The sequence below is a fragment of the Malurus melanocephalus genome, unplaced genomic scaffold (assembly GCF_030028575.1).
Source record: "Malurus melanocephalus ecotype Western Australia unplaced genomic scaffold, MMel_1.1 scaffold_5, whole genome shotgun sequence".
NCBI classification, from domain to species: Eukaryota; Metazoa; Chordata; class Aves; order Passeriformes; family Maluridae; genus Malurus; species Malurus melanocephalus.
In genome coordinates this window covers 2,781,498-2,799,441 of record NW_026623237.1, presented here as the reverse complement: position 1 = coordinate 2,799,441, position 17,944 = coordinate 2,781,498, and the positions used below count along the sequence as shown (strand labels likewise).

Genomic DNA, 17,944 nt, shown 5'->3' with positions numbered 1-17,944 from the left:
AGAGAATTCCTTCAGAAATTGCCAGTGCAATCTGTTCTCCATACAAGTGTGTGTCTAAGGCACATTTGCCTTGCAGACCCTAAAGATGGGATGATTTCTGTCACCAAGTCTTTCTCATGTTGCTAATTGCAGAGATGCTGTGATTTWCCTCCCTTGCTCGTGGCTGAATGGTTCAAGCAGCTAGATTCTTATGATGAAAGGACAGCCACTTGTGCCTGATAGTGCAGCCAAGCCTTCTGTTTGAAGCCTGTGTCAAAGCATCTGTACTGAAAGTTGTTATGCAGCAGGTTTGTTGGCATAGAGGAGCATGAGGATGTGCTGGTGGGCATACTCAGAAATGAGAAAATCATCAGTCCATTGAGCGCTGGGTTCTGCCTGTCAATTTTTGTGGAATGTCTTGGAGAACCCATCTGGGTCAAAAGATATCTGGATGCTGATGTGCCGAAGTATTTAATAACCATATCTCCTGATGTATGTGGGCTGCCGAGTGCCCTGACTTTGTAATGTGTTCTGGTGCAGAAGTGTGTGATGTTGGCTGTTACAGGGTGTCCTCGAGGTTACACAAGACCAATCAGAGCTGTATRAACAGAGCTTCATTGGGAACATTCTTGTTTTCAACCAGGGACAACTGGTATTCGTCACATTTTTATCTTGTTTTTCAGWAAGCTCACTTTCAATATTATAACGTTCCTCAATTATTTCACATAACTTTTTAATATCATCTTGGAGCATCACAAGTGTAGAGTCTCTGCAACTTTTTGAATTACCATTCTCGCATGAGCAGTGGAAAATAAATCATTGTTGCGGTATTTAACTTCCTTTGATTTTAAAGAATTGGGTGCCAGACTGGTTTGGAGTTTTTTTTTTGAAATCATAGTGTATGTAACCCTGCCTGAATATTTTTCCGAATCTAGCCTAGCATTTTTAATACTGCAACTGCTATTAGAGAGAGTTAAAATTTTGTATTTGTTCAAATGTCAGGAGAAGAATACAGAGCTCCACAACATCTTGGATTACTTGTTGTTGTTGTTGTAGAGCAGCCAAAAAGATAATTTTTTAAATTATTTTATTCTTGTAGAATTCCTGTGAATTATAATTATCTGTCATTATAAAATCTTTTTAGAATAAAACTGACTAGTTCAGATATTCATAAGGTGCTGTCATTATCTTTTAGAGAGAGCTGTCTATAATTTTGTAGTTACATATTCTGTTCCTTTCCACTCACTGAAGTTATAATTTTATTTTTTTTGACAGTCTTCTCATTGCACGCAAAGTGTTTTAGTCACGCTGGTGGTACTGATAAGTAGTAAATAGTTCAGTCTTCTCGTGGTTTCAATCTGTTCATCGTATTAGTGTAACATGTCATTTTTCAAAGATTCCAAAGTCATGAATTATCTGCACACCATTATCTGTAATATTCAACACAGTCACTGAGAGCTTGATTATGATTACTAACAAATCAGCTGAAATATCATAAAAGCAAAAAGGCTTAATTTGTAAATTTTATTCTGTCTTTTTCTTCCTCAGGTTTTTTCCTGATTAACTTACACTTTTTTTTTTTCAGTTTCTTGGTTTTCAACCTCTGGAGTAAAGTAAATAAAATATATCTCTAATAAAAACGTACCTATGTTGTAGTTACAGTACTGTTTCTTCAGAGGAATTGGAATTATTCCCCTGACACAAATATGTTTCACACTGGATCACTGCACCCTCCCATGTGGTAACCTATCATCTCAAGCTCTAATGATCCCTTACCCTTGTTGACGTTAGCAAACTTTCCCTCTGGGGCATTCTCTTTTGTTTCTTTTGTCAGCTGTTCTGAAGAGGAGAAAACTGCTCAGTCTTGATTTTTCTGCAAATTATGAGGATTTTACTGCAAAGTTCAGTAACATGACATTTGTTTTCAATGTAGTCAGAGGTRCAGAAAGAAGAAAATCAGGCAGGTTGCAAAGCTTCTTGTTTTACTTTTGATTCTCTGTAGCTGATAAACACTGGAATCTGAAAATTTTAAACAACTTCTTAAGAGTCGGATAGCTTACAACTTTATTACATGGACATATTTTTCCCTAAAAGAAATCTTTTATGTTTCTAAACAGAAGGAGGTGAGAATGCAGTGATCAAAAAAGCAGCGTTGAGAATAAAATGGAAATAATTAATAACAAAAAGTTTACTAAATATATTGGTGTCTGATGCTCTATTTCCCCAGGGTAAATGAAAGATTACATTTTTCCTRACATGATTATTATGTTCTCTTGCTGTCACTGAGCCATATGCAGTATTTCCTGCTCCAGAAGCTGACAGCCTGGTGAAATTTCTTGGTCTGTTTGGGCCAGCAAGCACTGGAAGCCTCACTCCATGCCAGGGATGGGAACGTCCTGGTACTGCACTGTGTGATCCCACCCCTTGCCACACTGGGCTTGGAGTTGAGTGTGGGCTGTACATAGGTGTTGGGAAAGCAGGAGGAAGTGCTTTTCCTCAAAGTTCTCCAGGCATCTTACCAGTCAGGAAGAGGTATTAGTGGTTTAGGAATAAACAAACCAAACTCAAGAAGCCCAGCAGGGTCCAAAAGCTATTTGTGTTTTAAATATATCCAAATATCTTGCAATGGACAAGATCCAGTGGGGCTTTCTCAGGCTGTTGGAAYTCTGTAGGACCTGCTTCAAGCAGTGTTCCCTTTTAATCATCTCTTTCAGCCCTGAATCACTACACATAAGAGAAATGCCATGACATTTAATACATAAAAGCATTTCTGGTTTCCAATGCATGCTGTAGCAGTTCTACTGATTTTAATGGAATTGCTTAAGGTATATGTCTGAGTTGTATTTGAGCCAAYAGCGATGCAATTTTTTCCTTCTCTTTGGAAACACCTGATGAACACAATAAAACTTCAAATTTGAAGTTTGAATTTGGTATTTGAAAAATATTCAAAAGTAAAGGAACAGCTCTATTCAAAAGTGAGAGGATAGATAAGTAGTGGTAGTGCTGTTTCTTAGATTTGTTCATTGCAGTAAACTCCAAGGATGCCTTATACTTTGCAACCAGGGCTTCTGGAACAAAAAACCCCACCAAATAGGAGAAAATCAAGTTTGATTAAAAAAGAGTAATACTGAAATTGTGTTTTGACTGAATGAGAGACTTCCTTCACCAAATATGTTTGCAAAACCTGTAATCCATTTTAAATAAATCTGCAGTGAAGCTAGAGGAGTGAAAGCCAGACAGAATTGTGTGTCAGACAAGAGAAGTGGGAGATAATGGGCAAAAAGCTAGAGCTGTAAACTGGTAAGTGTGGAAAAATGCTAAATTGTTTTGCACTGCTCTTCAGCCCATTGTCTCTCGGTGGCGTTCCTGTAATAAACAATGGTGATTGCACCTCGTTGACTGATAAGGGAGATGAGCTCAGCAGTTTAACACTCTTGTCATTCAACAGCCATGTTGAATAGGATATGAAGTCATCCTCTAATTACCATAAAAACAATCATAGGCTTTCTTGGTAAAGCATATTTACTGCTGGAAACTATTAAGTTTCTTCCTGATGGTCATAGACCAGGTTCCAACATGATTTTTGCTGAGTTGTATTAAACTTGAGAGATTTCTACAGGATTTTATGAAACTTTTTAGTAGATGTGGGGTAGATATTGTTTCACAAGTTAGGAGCTACACTCATCTTCCCATTATTTAGATAGAAATAAGAAGCTCTGTCTTCATTAATTATAAATTATAAATTATAAAACAATTTTCTTTATCATAAGTTTGTGGAAATGCCTTGCTTAGATTAATCTAAATTGGCACAATACAGTGTACGGCTGAGAATTTTTATGATTGTGGATGTATAAATGCAGAACWACCATCAATATGTTTTGTACTACTAAGGAATTTTGGAAATTGGAGCAAAACCCAAATCTTCCTCATGCCTTTCTCTTCTCACAAGGACTGGTGATAGTTTCAGAAGATGCATTTTGGAAGTTTTCTGGCCAGAATAAGCTGTCCAGTAAAACTGCTCCAACTGTTTCATCCATTTTCTGTGGCCTAAGACCATAGAAAATAATGAGCTTCCAAATTCACCAGATTTAGGTATCTCTAATGAAGTCAAATGCACAGTCTCTTGAATCCTATTGTGTGTGGTGCCCTGTTTGCTTATATGAAAAAAGTGAATTATAATTTTAGGACACCTGGCAGACAATATGTTTCTCTGCTTGCCATCTGCAGTGAAGTCTTGGTTCAGGCCTTATTTATTGTCTGATGCATGTTATTTAAAAAGAGGAAGAACTGAGCATCCTTTTTCAGGAACATAAAAATAAAAATGTAGATCATTTTGTTGGTGTAACATAGCTAGAATTCATGTTTTGTCCTACTTCAGGGAAAGAAACYCAAGTGTGCCACCAGTGATCAATCTAATGAATATTCCCTTTCAGTGTATACATCTATGTTTAAACAAACAAGTAAGTTTTCTGCAAAGTAACAGTGCAAGTGCTTCTGAATTGTGAAATAAATCCAGACAGCTGAAAWTCAGGAGAGCTGTTCAGGTGCTTTTAGTGAGATTGTGCATTAGGAAGCAAGAATGTTTTTGAGTGATGGCTTSAAGTTTCTGTTGCATCTGTGTGACAGTTACCGCTTTAGGAAACTCATCCTCGGCTGAGGTRCCTTTGAAAGATCTTAAAAATTCAGTGGAGACATAAGCTGCCAGATTCAAGGTGTCAAAAAATAGGGTTGCAGAGTGTCACAAATMACCATGCAAATTGCAATTGAAATAGACTGACCAATTTCATCTGAYGGATGCCATTCTACCACAGAGATAAATTAAACATGTTAAACTTTATTTCCGGGTGATAAGATCAGTCTTTAACCAAGCTGCACAAATTGATGTAGAATTTCTATTGATGTATGTATATGACGTTTTCCAAGGGGGAAAGAACCAGCAAAGATATCTATGCTGATCTAATTGCATTACAAACAACTTGCATCTTATTATCTGAAGCCTAAAGCAAATTTTGAAAAGGAAAATTATTAGGTCAATCTGACATCTGCTGTGTGGGAAAACATTCCTTAGGAAACTGTGGCTGTAGAGCTATCTGAGATCTCATAAACAGAATTAATCCTGAGCATTTGTTTGCTGTCRTCAACAACAATGGTGTACCAGCAGTAGTATTTAACTACACAGAAAAAAGAACAGCATAAGACCAGGGAGAAAGTCAATATTGTTTTTGCGGAAGAGTTCCTATGATGAAACCAGGTGGGCATTAGAATCATTGCATCCTTGGTAAATGCATTAAAATTTCATGACTGAGATGTTGAAAACCTGCTTTGCATTAACGTTTTCTTTGTAACTACCCTGACTTAGCGTCTTGCAATTGTTGGAAGCTTATTGGCCTTCGTTTTGTTTTTTAAAGTGCTTGCCTAGAAATGCAAGTAAGAAATAGGATTTTTTTTTTTTAATATGCAAAATTAAACCTGTTTTTTTTTCTTTTAAATGAACAGTTTTACACTTCACACCCTTCACACACACCAACAAGAGGAACCCCAAGCCAAACCGAACGTAGCCTTATTTATACTGTGCCAAACAACAAACTTCTGTGGGTTTTTTTCTGTCTGTTCCCTTTATTTTCTGCTTCTTTCTATCTTATTTGACTGGGTTTAGTATGGATGCTGTCTTTAATTACCATAATGATCATTATGCATATCTGTAGTGTACTGTGCAGTTCTTAATTAGAATTGTATAGGTAGTTAAGCTGAAATTCAGTGGCAGTTATGTCTTACAATGGTGTGGAAGCAATTGATTTTCTTCTAGTAGAGGGACATCACCAGTATGATTTACCCATCTTTTTCAATATATTCACACATGGAGGGTGGATGTATATATTGAAGATGCAGGGTTGTATTTAATTTGGAAAATAAGATTTAAAAATTTTTTTTAGGGCATAGTTATTCAGGGTACTAAAGGTAGTCAGTGAGAGAGAACACAGGTGGCAAAGCTAATTCTGATAAATGCTGACTACTTTACATGGGGGAAGTAATTTACATATATAGTGGGGGGGGGGTCTTAGCTATAATTGAGAGAGACATCAGTATTATAGAATGCAAATATTTGAAAATCTTAGCCTAGTGTTTAGTAACTATCAAGAAACAAGTAAAATTGTTCCTTTCAAATAGAGAGAAACTCCGTAAATCATCCCTGTGTCATTCTGTAAGTCCTAGTTGTGTTTTCCTGAGCTGCWGTATTGCCCCTAATTCCAGCAAGATGCAGTGAGACAGAGCAAGTAGGATGAATGAGAGTTACTAGCAGCAAGCCAGGCCAGACCTCTCAAACCAGAAAAGGTTTAGATGGGGTATGAAGCAGAGAAGGACTTGCTTGAGAGATTTGTAGAATCACAGGTTCCATAAATAAAGTGAATAGAGGGCATCAGATGAATACAAAATAAAACAGAGATAGTATTTCTCATATTATGTATTTAAACTGTGGAGCTCAGAATTTTTGAGCATGCTGAAGATTGGTGGCTCAGGTTTAATAACCAGCCAAACAAAATCCAACACCCCTCCTACCCTGCAAAAGTGTGAGAAAGAAAACCCTATCCTTTGAACAGAAAAGTATCAGCACTGATTGAAGAAATGTTTGAGCCATTGGTTACTGAAAATGAAAGAGTACTCCAGTGAAAGTGTCATGTCATGTCATCACTCTGTCTTCTGTTCACGTTTTCTGTTACTCAGAAATCAGGTAGCATCGGAGATGGATTTTTKATTCTAGCTCTGGCTGTTCTTGTAACTGGTTTGTAGATTTGTCTGGTTCAGGAAGACAACATCACAGAATGTGGCAGAGCACGTGTTACACATTGCATTGCAAGCAACAGATCTGCCTTAAATAGCTGGATTAAGTTTATGTCTGTGTTCTGCATGTGTAAATTAATGGTGTAACACTTGACTGGGGTTAAGATAAGACTAATATTCACTCATGGTTGTGAAACATGTTATTTTCCTTGGCATCACTCAATTGTGAGGAAAAATTTGTTTTGTTGTAGAGAATTCTTCTATCAGAAATTGTGATTAGATGTGTTTTCTAAAAAATGTGTTTTTTTTCTACCGTTATTGTTTAAAAGTTCATCTTAAATGGCAAGATATGAAGAGCTTTTGGCAAATATAAGCATATGATATTTTCTGTTAGATTAMAAATCTATTTCCTGAGTTAATTTTAATTTCCAAAGTATAGAAGTTTGATTCCTAGGATCAAATAAAAGGTTRCCAATCGGTCTCTTCACGTTTTCAGAAACAACTAACCAAGTGAAGGTTTGTAAAGGTGTGTTTAAGCTACTTTTGGTGTGGTTAAACTGAAAGTTGGAAGCTCCTCCTGTGGAGATGTGTTCTTGCTGTATAGCTGCTTTCTTCTAATTTTCAGAAAATCTACTCAATGTTTTAGCCAGTGCTCTCTTATTGTACCTGTGTTTATTTTTATGTATTAAACTTACCAAAAAGAGAGTCTGCTTGAGAGTCTGCTTGTATTTGAAAGGACAAAACATTATCATTTTTCTATATTTAGATATCTATATAAATATCTATATAGATATCTATATAGATCTCTATATCTAATAATCTGTTTTCTTTTGACATATTATGCCAGATCACGTTAGTGATATTCTTTTTTTCTTATGGCTACAAGGCTCTTTTCCCACATCCAAGAAATCAACAGAACTAGAATCTTTGATATTGAGAACTGAAGGTCTAAGTCTTCTCACTRGCTTCCTTGCAGGGTGTTGGTGGCATATATTTGGTAGCAAAGGTCTTTACTTCTCAGACTATGCAGTACTAACAATAGCCTTACTGAATTGGAARATGAATGTAGTGCTTAGCTGGCCTGTGCCAGCTGCCCTCTGAATTCTGAAACATASAAAATTTTGTAATCTTACTAAATCAGGATAGAATTTCTAAATACTTTATTCTAATTTCATTTAATTTTTAGCTTTAGAAGATTTKAAAATGTTGTAAATGCAATCCAGTCCCAGGATATTTCAATTACTTGATCAAACCACATTAGAAAAGTTTTGCACAAATGTGCAAATATTGTTTGAAGTTTGTTATCTTGTTCTTCAGTCTAGAAACTTCCCAGAGTGTCTAATTTTTTTTCTTTGTTTCCTTTTAGATGAATCAGCTCCTAAAGAAGTCAGCAGGGTAAGTGCTGCTCTCTATCCCCGCTAAAAGAAGTGGCCCACTGTTCACTTGAGATGGCTTTTGCATGGACTCTGATCAAGATTTAATTATATTCCCTGGTTATAGTGGATCTCCAGAGGAAAAAAGTGCTGTACAGACTTACTAGAGARCACTTAATAAGGAAAAATATTAAGAATACTTGATTGGCTGTAAATAAATTGAAGGTTATTTTGCATTTAGAGTTCTCCCAGTGCTATTTTCATTATCCAGACTTAAAGGAAACCAAGAAATTAATGGGATTTTGAGCATAATATCAGACTGTTTAATCAGTGTAACTGCCTCAATAGATGGCAAGCAAAAGAGGGGAAGAAAAATGCTCTGTTTAATGACTCCCTTTTGAGATGGAATGGTACATATGAGTTAAATTCTCTAATTTATTTTGCAGTGTTCTGCATGAAATGTAATGTAAAATCCTAAACCACACATTCAGTAATAGAATCCCAAGACTGGCCTTACCTCTGCTTGACAMTGACACTATGTCCTGCAGAATATCTGTCCATAGTTGAGGATAAATTACAGGGATCTGTTAGAAATGAGTGCCTTTGTTGTGAATAAGAACAGATCAGTGCAGGACAATCTGTTGTCCCCAGATGGGTCCAGTCATCCTGAAGCACCCCATCACATGGGGGAGCCCTTAAACATTCTGAGGTGGAATCATAGTCCTGTTTTTCTCCACTTCTTGGATATCTTGCAAAAACGATTTTATGTTCCCAGGAGAAGCACAGTAATGTCAGACATATTAAAAATAGGGTTGGCTGAAAGGCTGCAAAAGCTGGCTGGGTGGTCTTGCCCTCAATAAAAGTCCTTTGGAAAATGYTAGATTCTGGAAGGAGTGGATAACTAAGGGTGGTAGTGGAAATGTCAGTTTTGTAACCCTGTGAGCAGAGGGCTGGGGTTAAGAGGGAACTGAAGTTCACCTCATCTATCTACAAAAGAGAGACCAARTGTTGTCTAAAATTAGTTTATTCAAGCAGAAGTTTTCCGTAGACATAATGTGCCATGAATTTATGAGGGTTTTTATAATTTAGGTGAAAATTATTATGGTTTAGTTATTCATTAATTTATAATATGGTTTTTGTTCATCCCTTGGTGTGTTACTATTATGGCAGTGAATAGCTTTCAGTATAACCTAGAATTATTAGTGTATCTACATATATTGTTTTGACTTCAAAATAATTAAAGATCTGCCTAAAAAGTCTTAGAAGCTCTAATTATATATGTGGGAAAGCTCCTTCTTATTGTGATTTATTTAGTAGATTAACATTTAGCTAAAACTCTGTAAAACAGTGTTACAGAATTTATCTTGATTGCCACATTTGAGCTATTTAAGGCAAAGAAAGCAAGTTCTTGGGGAACTCTGAACCCCCCCAAGTCCACCTTGTCAGTCAACCCCTGTGTGTCTCAGACTGGTTGCAGCCATGTCAGCCCCTCAAAGTCACATATAGTGGTGTAGAGTTTCCTAAAGATGGATAGGCTGTCACTTGAAGCCCTGGAATCAGTGGGGTGCAGATGATACTTCAGATGTTCTTAAGTAAACATTTTCTCCCTTGTTTTTTTAGCCATCAATCATTGTTCACTTGGTATGTGTACTGTGTTGCACTGATGTTTGGTTTGGGTTTTTTTAAAGTCAAGTACTCCAAGGCATTCAGTAATACACCATGCTACAAATTAGCAGGTTTGTTGTGGTGTTGTTTAGTAAAGCCACAAATGTAAGACTGTAAACCATTGTAATACATCCTCTTTCTTCAGCAGCAACTCAAACAGATACCAGTTTAATTAAAAGATGAACAGAAGTTAGAATTTAAATTATGAAGGTTCTGTACGTGAGTCATGTTTTTCAGACAAAAAGACGTGTTCATGCTGACTCAAGAATTACGAATTTTGAAGTCATTAAGTGTAACATTTTTAATTCCTGAAAATGTCTGCAAGAAGCAGCTTTTATAGGGAAGGGAGAACTAAGGTCAGTGAAGGGAAATTTATTGCAGAATTARATCACCAATTGCTTTAAAATACCTTGTTAGCTAGAAAACAAGATAAAAAAAACACTGAAAAAAATCTGTAATTGTTGGAAGGAAATGTCAGTATTTTCAAGGGTTTTATATTGCTGTTTCACGCTTTCAAARTTTAAGAAATTTTCAAATAGAAWTTTTGAAATCTTATTGTATAGAAACAGCATTTTGAATATATTGTCATTTTTAGCTTCTTAGTAGAAAATTTAAGCAGCAAACTTGGCTGTTAGTGCTTCATTTCAAGTTTTTGAAAGAAAGAAAGAAGAGAAATTAGGAGAAAACGGGAAAACTTCCACATATTTTAAATTTGGAAAATTGTAGAACAGAAAAGAAGCTTTTCAAAAATTATTATTTTGATTCTGGTCTAGCAATGGCAATTTTGTCAACATTTTSGTGTTCAGAAATTATATGTAAAGATTTCCTAGTTTGGCCTGACCTAGCATCTGTGGCCAGACAATGAACCTGTGAATTTTTTCCTGAATACTAGTTTCCAGTGTTTATGAAATATATGTACCTGGGGACAGAACCTCCTTTTAGCATGATATAGTATTGGGAACATCCTTGGAAATGCTGAGTTTCTTCTGCTTACTTATTGTGCAGATGTGTGTTGGCTGATCCCGTCCATGCTAGCTACATAAGTGGTTTTCTGGGCAGAGGGATTTCAGAAAGAAAACCAACTATTGAACTACTTGGATGAAGAAAACTTACACTGAATACTTCTTAGTTTTGCTGTTCCATCTGCAAAAGAAACAAAAATAGAGTCTGAATTTGAACACTGAGTGCATATGTATTCATGTACATCTAAAGATGTACTCTTTTTACAATATTAGTGAAAACARTGTGCTTTGGAGACATGTTATTCTTTTCAGTTGGCAAAAATAACCCCATYCCTTCATGAACTATAGCCAGGATTCTGCTCTACGTGCTGCTGAGCTTCCCGTGATCRCTGTGTGCTCTTTTGTACCTCAGATTCTGAAGTTTAAATGAAAATACTTAATGTTCCTGATATGATCACGGCAAAATTAGTTGTTCATTTTGCTTAATAACTTTCCATTCCATGTTTACTKGAACAATACTTCTAGTGAAGCTGGCTTTTGGCAAGTACCTTTGCTTTGTAAACTCTGGCGATGCCAACAGCAATTCACTTTGCAGAAGTTTACCATATAAACACCAGAAAATTATTACCTAGCAAGTGACTCGCTCATTTACAGCACTTTATTCTTGGAAACAGGAATGATACTTTAATCCTCTCCTTTCCCCTTTTTGGACTTGCAACTTTTTGGCAGCTGCCTTGGCACCAGCCAGCACCCAGCACAGTATGTCACTGCCAGTCACAAAATTAGCAAGTGTGTTTTCAGTAAATAGTTGCAGTAATCGYGTGTATCTTCTCTGTGCARCTGATAGTARAGGYTTGGGCTCCTTATGAGACATTGGCAAAGCAAGCTTATTCCTTGTAATATCTCCTTATTAAAGATGGGATTTAAATATTTTCACGCCATCCCAGAACTGAGAATAAATTAGTYAAAAAGTTGGGGGAACTGGAACAAATATAAACATGTATATAAAAATATATATTTAGCTTTTAGAAGTGTTGCGAATAGCATTGCACCTATTGTCACGAGAAGATGGTTGTATAAGCTGTTTTCTTTAAWAAGAAAATCTTGTGAATACTGTGGTAGTGATAAGCAACAGTGGTAGGAAAATGAAGACGTTTATTTTTAATTTTGTACATGGTGTCTTTAGAGTGCTTGCAAGTCGAATATTAGGAGGGAATGTCATTTTATAAAAAGCTTTTTAAAAAGAGGAACAGTGTTCAGCCTTGTCAAGTTAAACTGAAGCTCATTATGCTGTTTTATTATATAATCTGGAGAGGTGATATAATTGAGATATTCATGAAGCTTTATGAGCCTTGGAGTTAATAACAGATTATATGGTTACTTCTATGTAATCATAATGTTCTTATAAGTGTAGCTTTTGCTTTTTATGATRTATTTTTCCTATTGTGAAGCAATTTCAGTGTTACCATTTGGTAACAGGGAAGGAGCTGCTGGAAGGTTAAAATGGAGGTCAGTGAGTGGGGGCTACAGGGCAAGAAGCTTCTTCTTGGAAAGGTGTTCAACATCTTTCTGAGGCTTGGAARTCAGCTACATGAAAAGGCTGGGAAATGTGTGCCTTCAAAACTAGTGGGTCCTTTCTGTGCYGAGCAAGAGACCTGGTTTGCATCATAATAGGGCCTGCGCTGCCAAACGTCATCTTGTATTTTCCCTTCTTTGCTTTTGTCGTGAAAGTGTTTGAGGAATGAAAAAAAAAAGTTCATAAATACCTGTCTATGGTGCTGCAATACTAAACTTTATTTACCATGCAAGTTCTAACCCATGTCCTCTCCAGTCAAAACAAGAATAGATGTCAGACAAAGGCGTGTAGGAGCAGTTTTCTCTGAGGCTATGTACAAGCATTAAAATTAATCGCCTCAGCTAAGGCTGCTCGTTATAGTTGCTTTCCAGTCTCCAAGTTAAAAGAAAACTGGTTACTCTAGCCAAGCCCACTTACCTCTTCTGATTTTTTTTTTTTTTCAGTTTCCTCTCCAAGCTCATTGCTCTTCTGAAAGCCATCTCTGCGCTGTGAGATTGCTTACCACTTTCTTTCTACTTTTTTCAGTCTGAGGATTTCACATTTTTTGGCTCAGCATTTCCCTTTTGAATCAAGCAGTTTGATTACRCTATTCATAGAGTTGGGTGTTTGTGTTTTTTAATTATTTTTTTTAAAATAAATCCAGATAGATATTTTTGTCCCTTCGTGTGTGCAGTTTATATGTGTTTTCACTGTTATTAGAATGTAGTTATCTTGTGGTTATCTGTGCCCCAAAATAACAAACACCAAATTCCATGCAAGATGGGAACTAGCCATCAGTGCAGATAAACAATGTAAAATATTGCAGCCAGTGAAAGTAGCAGGCCTAGAAAACGTAGCAGTACACAAAAACATACRTGGCAAATTTGTACACAACCTATCTCACTACACATAAAAATGACCTGAATAAATTTTAATATTGATTTAACTAAATAGGTTGGGGTTTTTTTTGTTGGTTTGTTTCTTTTGGGGGAGGGGTTGTTTGGTTTGGTTTGGTTTGGTTTGTTGTTTTTCTTTGGTTTTGTTTTGTGTTTGATTTTTTTTCTTCCCCTGCAACCATTTCTTTCTTTCTACCCACTGGCCATCAGAAGTGCAATAACGTTATTATAACAGAAATAAAATAATTTCTTGCRTTTTAAAAAGGATGTGACTATTGTGATACTTACAGGTCTGGCCTTTGTTTCTATACTAGATGCCTGGATATCCATTGTGGTAAATTGTRCTGACACATGGAATGAGTATTTTAGGTACTTTTAAAGTAAATGTCTCTTACAAGCCTGCCTTTGCCTTCAAGGGACTGGATTTAGCCACCAATATGTTCCTTTCTAGTTATGCATTCCATGGCGAGGAAGAAAAAACAAAACACAAGAATATTCTGGAGTTTTAAAAAATTGCTTRTTATGTGAGGAACTAAAAAAATCTTAAAGGACATATAGTATTTCTTCAGAAAAGATACAAATAATTGARTATTGATTATCCTTCCAAAAGATACGTTATGGATGCAACTGGAAAATTATATAGACTGAGTATATTAAATCAGCATGGTAAATGTGCATATGGGATTTTTCATAATGCTACCTGAGAGAAGGGAAAGCTGATCTATTTCAGCAAAAGGCATTAAATATTTTAGTTTATTTAGTTCTTTTTGTGRCAACAATTCTTCTTTTTTTAAGAGGTAGAGAAATATTGCTGTTGGGAAATGATTTTTATAATGCAAGTATCAATGACATTGAGAACTTTAGGTATGTAAGAAACCAGTTTTTTTATGCTTCAGGTCAAGTATGAAAATACCTAGCATGAAATATTTTAGACTGATATCTCAATCAAACATTCATTCAGACCATTAAGACTTCAAATAAATGTTTTTGTTTTTTTTTTATTTGGAGGGTTTTTTTTAGTTCATCTTTAAATTCTTTCCCTGATGACTCTTGTTGCCAAGACTATAGCTTTATAGGAAAGAAAATTTGTGTTAGTTGGAATTTTATGAGGAGATTTTGGTTGTTTTCAGTTCAGCAACTGCCTGTGTTCTGTAGTGTGCTACACAGAGRAGAGAGGAGCTGTCAGTTTTGGAGAGATGACTGAAGAACCTTGGGTGAAATCCAGTCCCTGCCTAAGGACATTCTTTTGTGTAAAATGTTGCACAGAATTACTTGAATTCATTATCTGCAAGTTTTGATGCTGCCATTGGCAGTTTAATTTAGGTTGYTTGAAGAAGCTGGTTATCTAAAATACTAACTGATGTAACCAGATAGAGAATAGGTGTTTTAAACTCCTRTGTCTATGTACAGTGTCTTTGGCTTATGTACATCCTTTATTCTTAGCAATTTTTACACTGTTCAAGAACTGAGGTTCCTTAAAAGAACCTCTATTTGCCCCAACARATCCTAGTCCTGATGCTGAAATTCCTTCTTACCTGGACAGCTGACTTCATTTTTTCTTTCCTAAGAATRTAATTTTGATCTCACAAAGTGTTTTTGCCATTTGTTTTTTTGAGGCTGTATTTGTTGTTTTGTGGTTGGCTTGTTTGTTTGTGTTCTTTTGTTTGTGTTTCTTGTGGGTTCTTTTGTTTGTTTGAGGTGCTGGGTTTCTTTTGGGTTTTTTGTTTTGGTTTTTTTTTTCCTTTTTGGGCTGCTTACATACCTTGGATTCAATATGTGTCCTCAGTTTCAAGTGCTATCTGTCTGTAGTGTGGTCCCCTGTGACATGAGAGTGTCTTGCGTTGGTGGCATTGGGTACAACGTGTGGMATTGGCTCACTCAGCCCTATGGGGCTTATTATCCAGGCTTTGGGTTTTTTTTTTGTTTATGGAGCTTTTTGGGTTTTTTGAGATGAAGCAGCAAAATGTATATCCTAAATATATATATATATATGTATCTTCATATGTTCTGTTTTCTTGATACAGTGTGTTGTACGCATGAAAATAATAGTGGGAATAAAAGTTATATTATGAAATATATTACTATATAAGTTATKTGCTTAATCCATCAGTAAGTGTCACATGTAGAGATTTACCCACRTTTACAGACAGAGAAGGTCTAGAGGAATATTGGGCAGACTTACACGTATGCACATAAATGTGGGATGGTTGTGGTACTCTGAACATTTATGGCATTTACCATAGTAGTTTATATTAGTCTGAGCTATATTAAATTTGGCTCTGAAGTATRAATGAGCAGGAGAATCAGCCTTAGTCTTTCAAGCAACATTAATTTGTCTAAATATCACCAGCCTAATTTTTAGTTTAAGCAATGTAATTTACTGCTTCATGGAGTTCAGTAAGTAATTGACCATATTACTTTCTTTGCTTACCACATTACCAGTTTTGGTCAGGGTAATGAATCTTTACTTAGTGCCAAGTATTGCTTTCTGTGAAATTATTGTTTGTGATGCTGTCATGCTACACGTACACATTTACTGCTGTTTTTATCAGCCCTTCAGAACTTGGGAAATGGATAAACAAGTGCAGCTGGGCCCCTGAAGGGAGGCTGCATCTCCTTTCCTGTGAGATTTTAACCATCTCATGCTGTTCCATCATACCAGCAATCAGCACCCCATGGCTCCCATCTAAATATCCTAACTGATTTGTAATCTGCCAACAGATTTGATTTGTGTCTGCCATCATGAGTTGAAACAAATGCCTATGAGGCYGCAGTGGCTGGCATGATTTTCACTCGTAATTTTTGTCCGTCGCTTGGTTGGTGTTAATTGTTTCAGTATTTGAAAGGATGAGCTTTCTGAGCTACCACCACCTGAAAGCTCTGGTGCTTGGCACAGTTCTGTCATTTGGCACATGAATTTGAGGTGGAAGATGCTAGCTAAGGCTGTTGCTTGCTTCCTTTCCTTGTGGACTAGGAGCTTAAAAGGAAGGAGTTGAAGGCTACTTACTTAATAATTGTTATCTCTCTCAGGTTCTTTAGACATTGTCCATGACCCTGGACCCGGAACTGTTACCCCAGATTAGGCATTTATTAATTGCTCCGTGGTGTTCTCAATGTGCCTTGAACAAATGGAACACAGAGTGGAGTTCTGTGCCTCTTGCTTACCAGTGACCTTGTTCTTCAGGCAGCTGGATTAGGACAGTTCTGATTGACTTCATACTGGAATTTTAACATGTTATTTTTAATGAATTTGTACATTTAAAACTTGCAAAATAATCTGAGTTAATCTAAAATGTTCTTCTCATCTTTGCTTCCATAGTACCAGGATACAAATATGCAAGGCGTAGTGTACGAATTAAACAGCTACATAGAGCAGCGCCTGGATACAGGAGGAGATAACCAACTGCTTCTATATGAGCTGAGCAGCATCATTAAAATAGGTAAGAAGGAGAATCAGATGTCTCTGAGCTGTTACTCAGCATCAGTGCACAGCACATTTCTTACGTGGTTTAATTAATAAAGACAGGTTTGAGGGATAGCAGTGTTCTCATTGGATGTTCTCTCAGTGTGAACTTACTTCACCTTCTGTCCCTCAGTGAATCCCTAGCTGCACTTAAGTGAATTTCATCTTTGGAGAGAGTTGCATATCCAGTTGCGAAATTAGTGTCTCATGTTAAATGAACTAAAGAATAGACTATTCTGGTTATGTTGGTGTTGCAATTTCAATACTGAAAGCAAAAAAAAAACCCAGAAACAAACCTATCAGTAGTCTCTCTGCGGACTAAAATTCCTTTTGAAACAAAACTGAAATATCCTTGGAAGAAGGCAAATCTTTTGTGTGATCTCAAATTAAACTCAGTTGTTTACCTTTTTTTTTCCTATCTGATGCCAGTACCTTTTGTGGTAAGAAAAAAAATCCCTATGATCAAATGTTAAAAATGAAAAGCAAACAAAAAAACTCTCAGTAACAATATAAGTGTAATTTGGCTTCTCTTTTGCCAGAGTGGATGTACTCAGACTGCAATAAGAAGTGTCACAGTAGACTTCAGTCAGCTCTTTAGAAAGGTTTTCGCATCCCTGCTACTTCATCATTTTGTAATGATGAATAATAGTTCTGGTCTAGATATATGATGTTTTGAAAGAGCCTTTACTGATTTTGCTTGAGCTATTTGGATATTGATGTCCAACTCACAGCAAATCAAATTTGTTAGTACGCAGCAAGTGAGAATTGACAAGACAGAGTGCTTATGTTTTACAATTTTTTTTTCTTTTGTAAAGAAGGTGAGGGGATTTTTATATGTTATTTCCTTTACAATACTCATTTACCTTGTAACTCAATACACTTAGGTCCTACAGCTGAAATATTTAAAATCTGAAGACAAATTACTGTGTCTTCAACTCTTACTGGTGTTGCACAGTCGACAGTGAGCAAGTAACTGCACAGTGGAACTTTTTTCCTTTTGTCAAAGAAATTAAGAAAGCCATTTGATTTGATTGCACACAAGTATAGTTTCTCCCCTGAAATGTTCTAAATGGTTTCTTTACTTCATTCATAAAGAAAAATATGTAACAGGTATGTCTTTTTACTGGCTAGAATGTTTTTTAACTTTTGGAAAGACAGGTGATCCAAGTCTGTTGTGTAAAGCGGGGTGACAAACATCTGCTATTTATACTGTTCTCATTGTGAGGTTATGATGGTTTATTGAGTMTAAAATTTTGAGAATTTGAGAAACT

General features: G+C 36.1%; 1 protein-coding gene across 1 annotated transcript in view; it reads left to right on the top strand.

Moving 5' to 3' along the window:
* PDE10A (phosphodiesterase 10A) overlaps positions 1-17,944 on the top strand; it is a 166,435-nt gene that overhangs the window by 94,713 nt on the left and 53,778 nt on the right. Inside the window, exons 3-4 of the mRNA XM_057370497.1 lie at positions 8,126-8,154; positions 16,530-16,650. Coding sequence (XP_057226480.1) covers positions 8,126-8,154; positions 16,530-16,650 — 150 coding nt within the window. The remainder of the gene's footprint in view (positions 1-8,125; positions 8,155-16,529; positions 16,651-17,944) is intronic.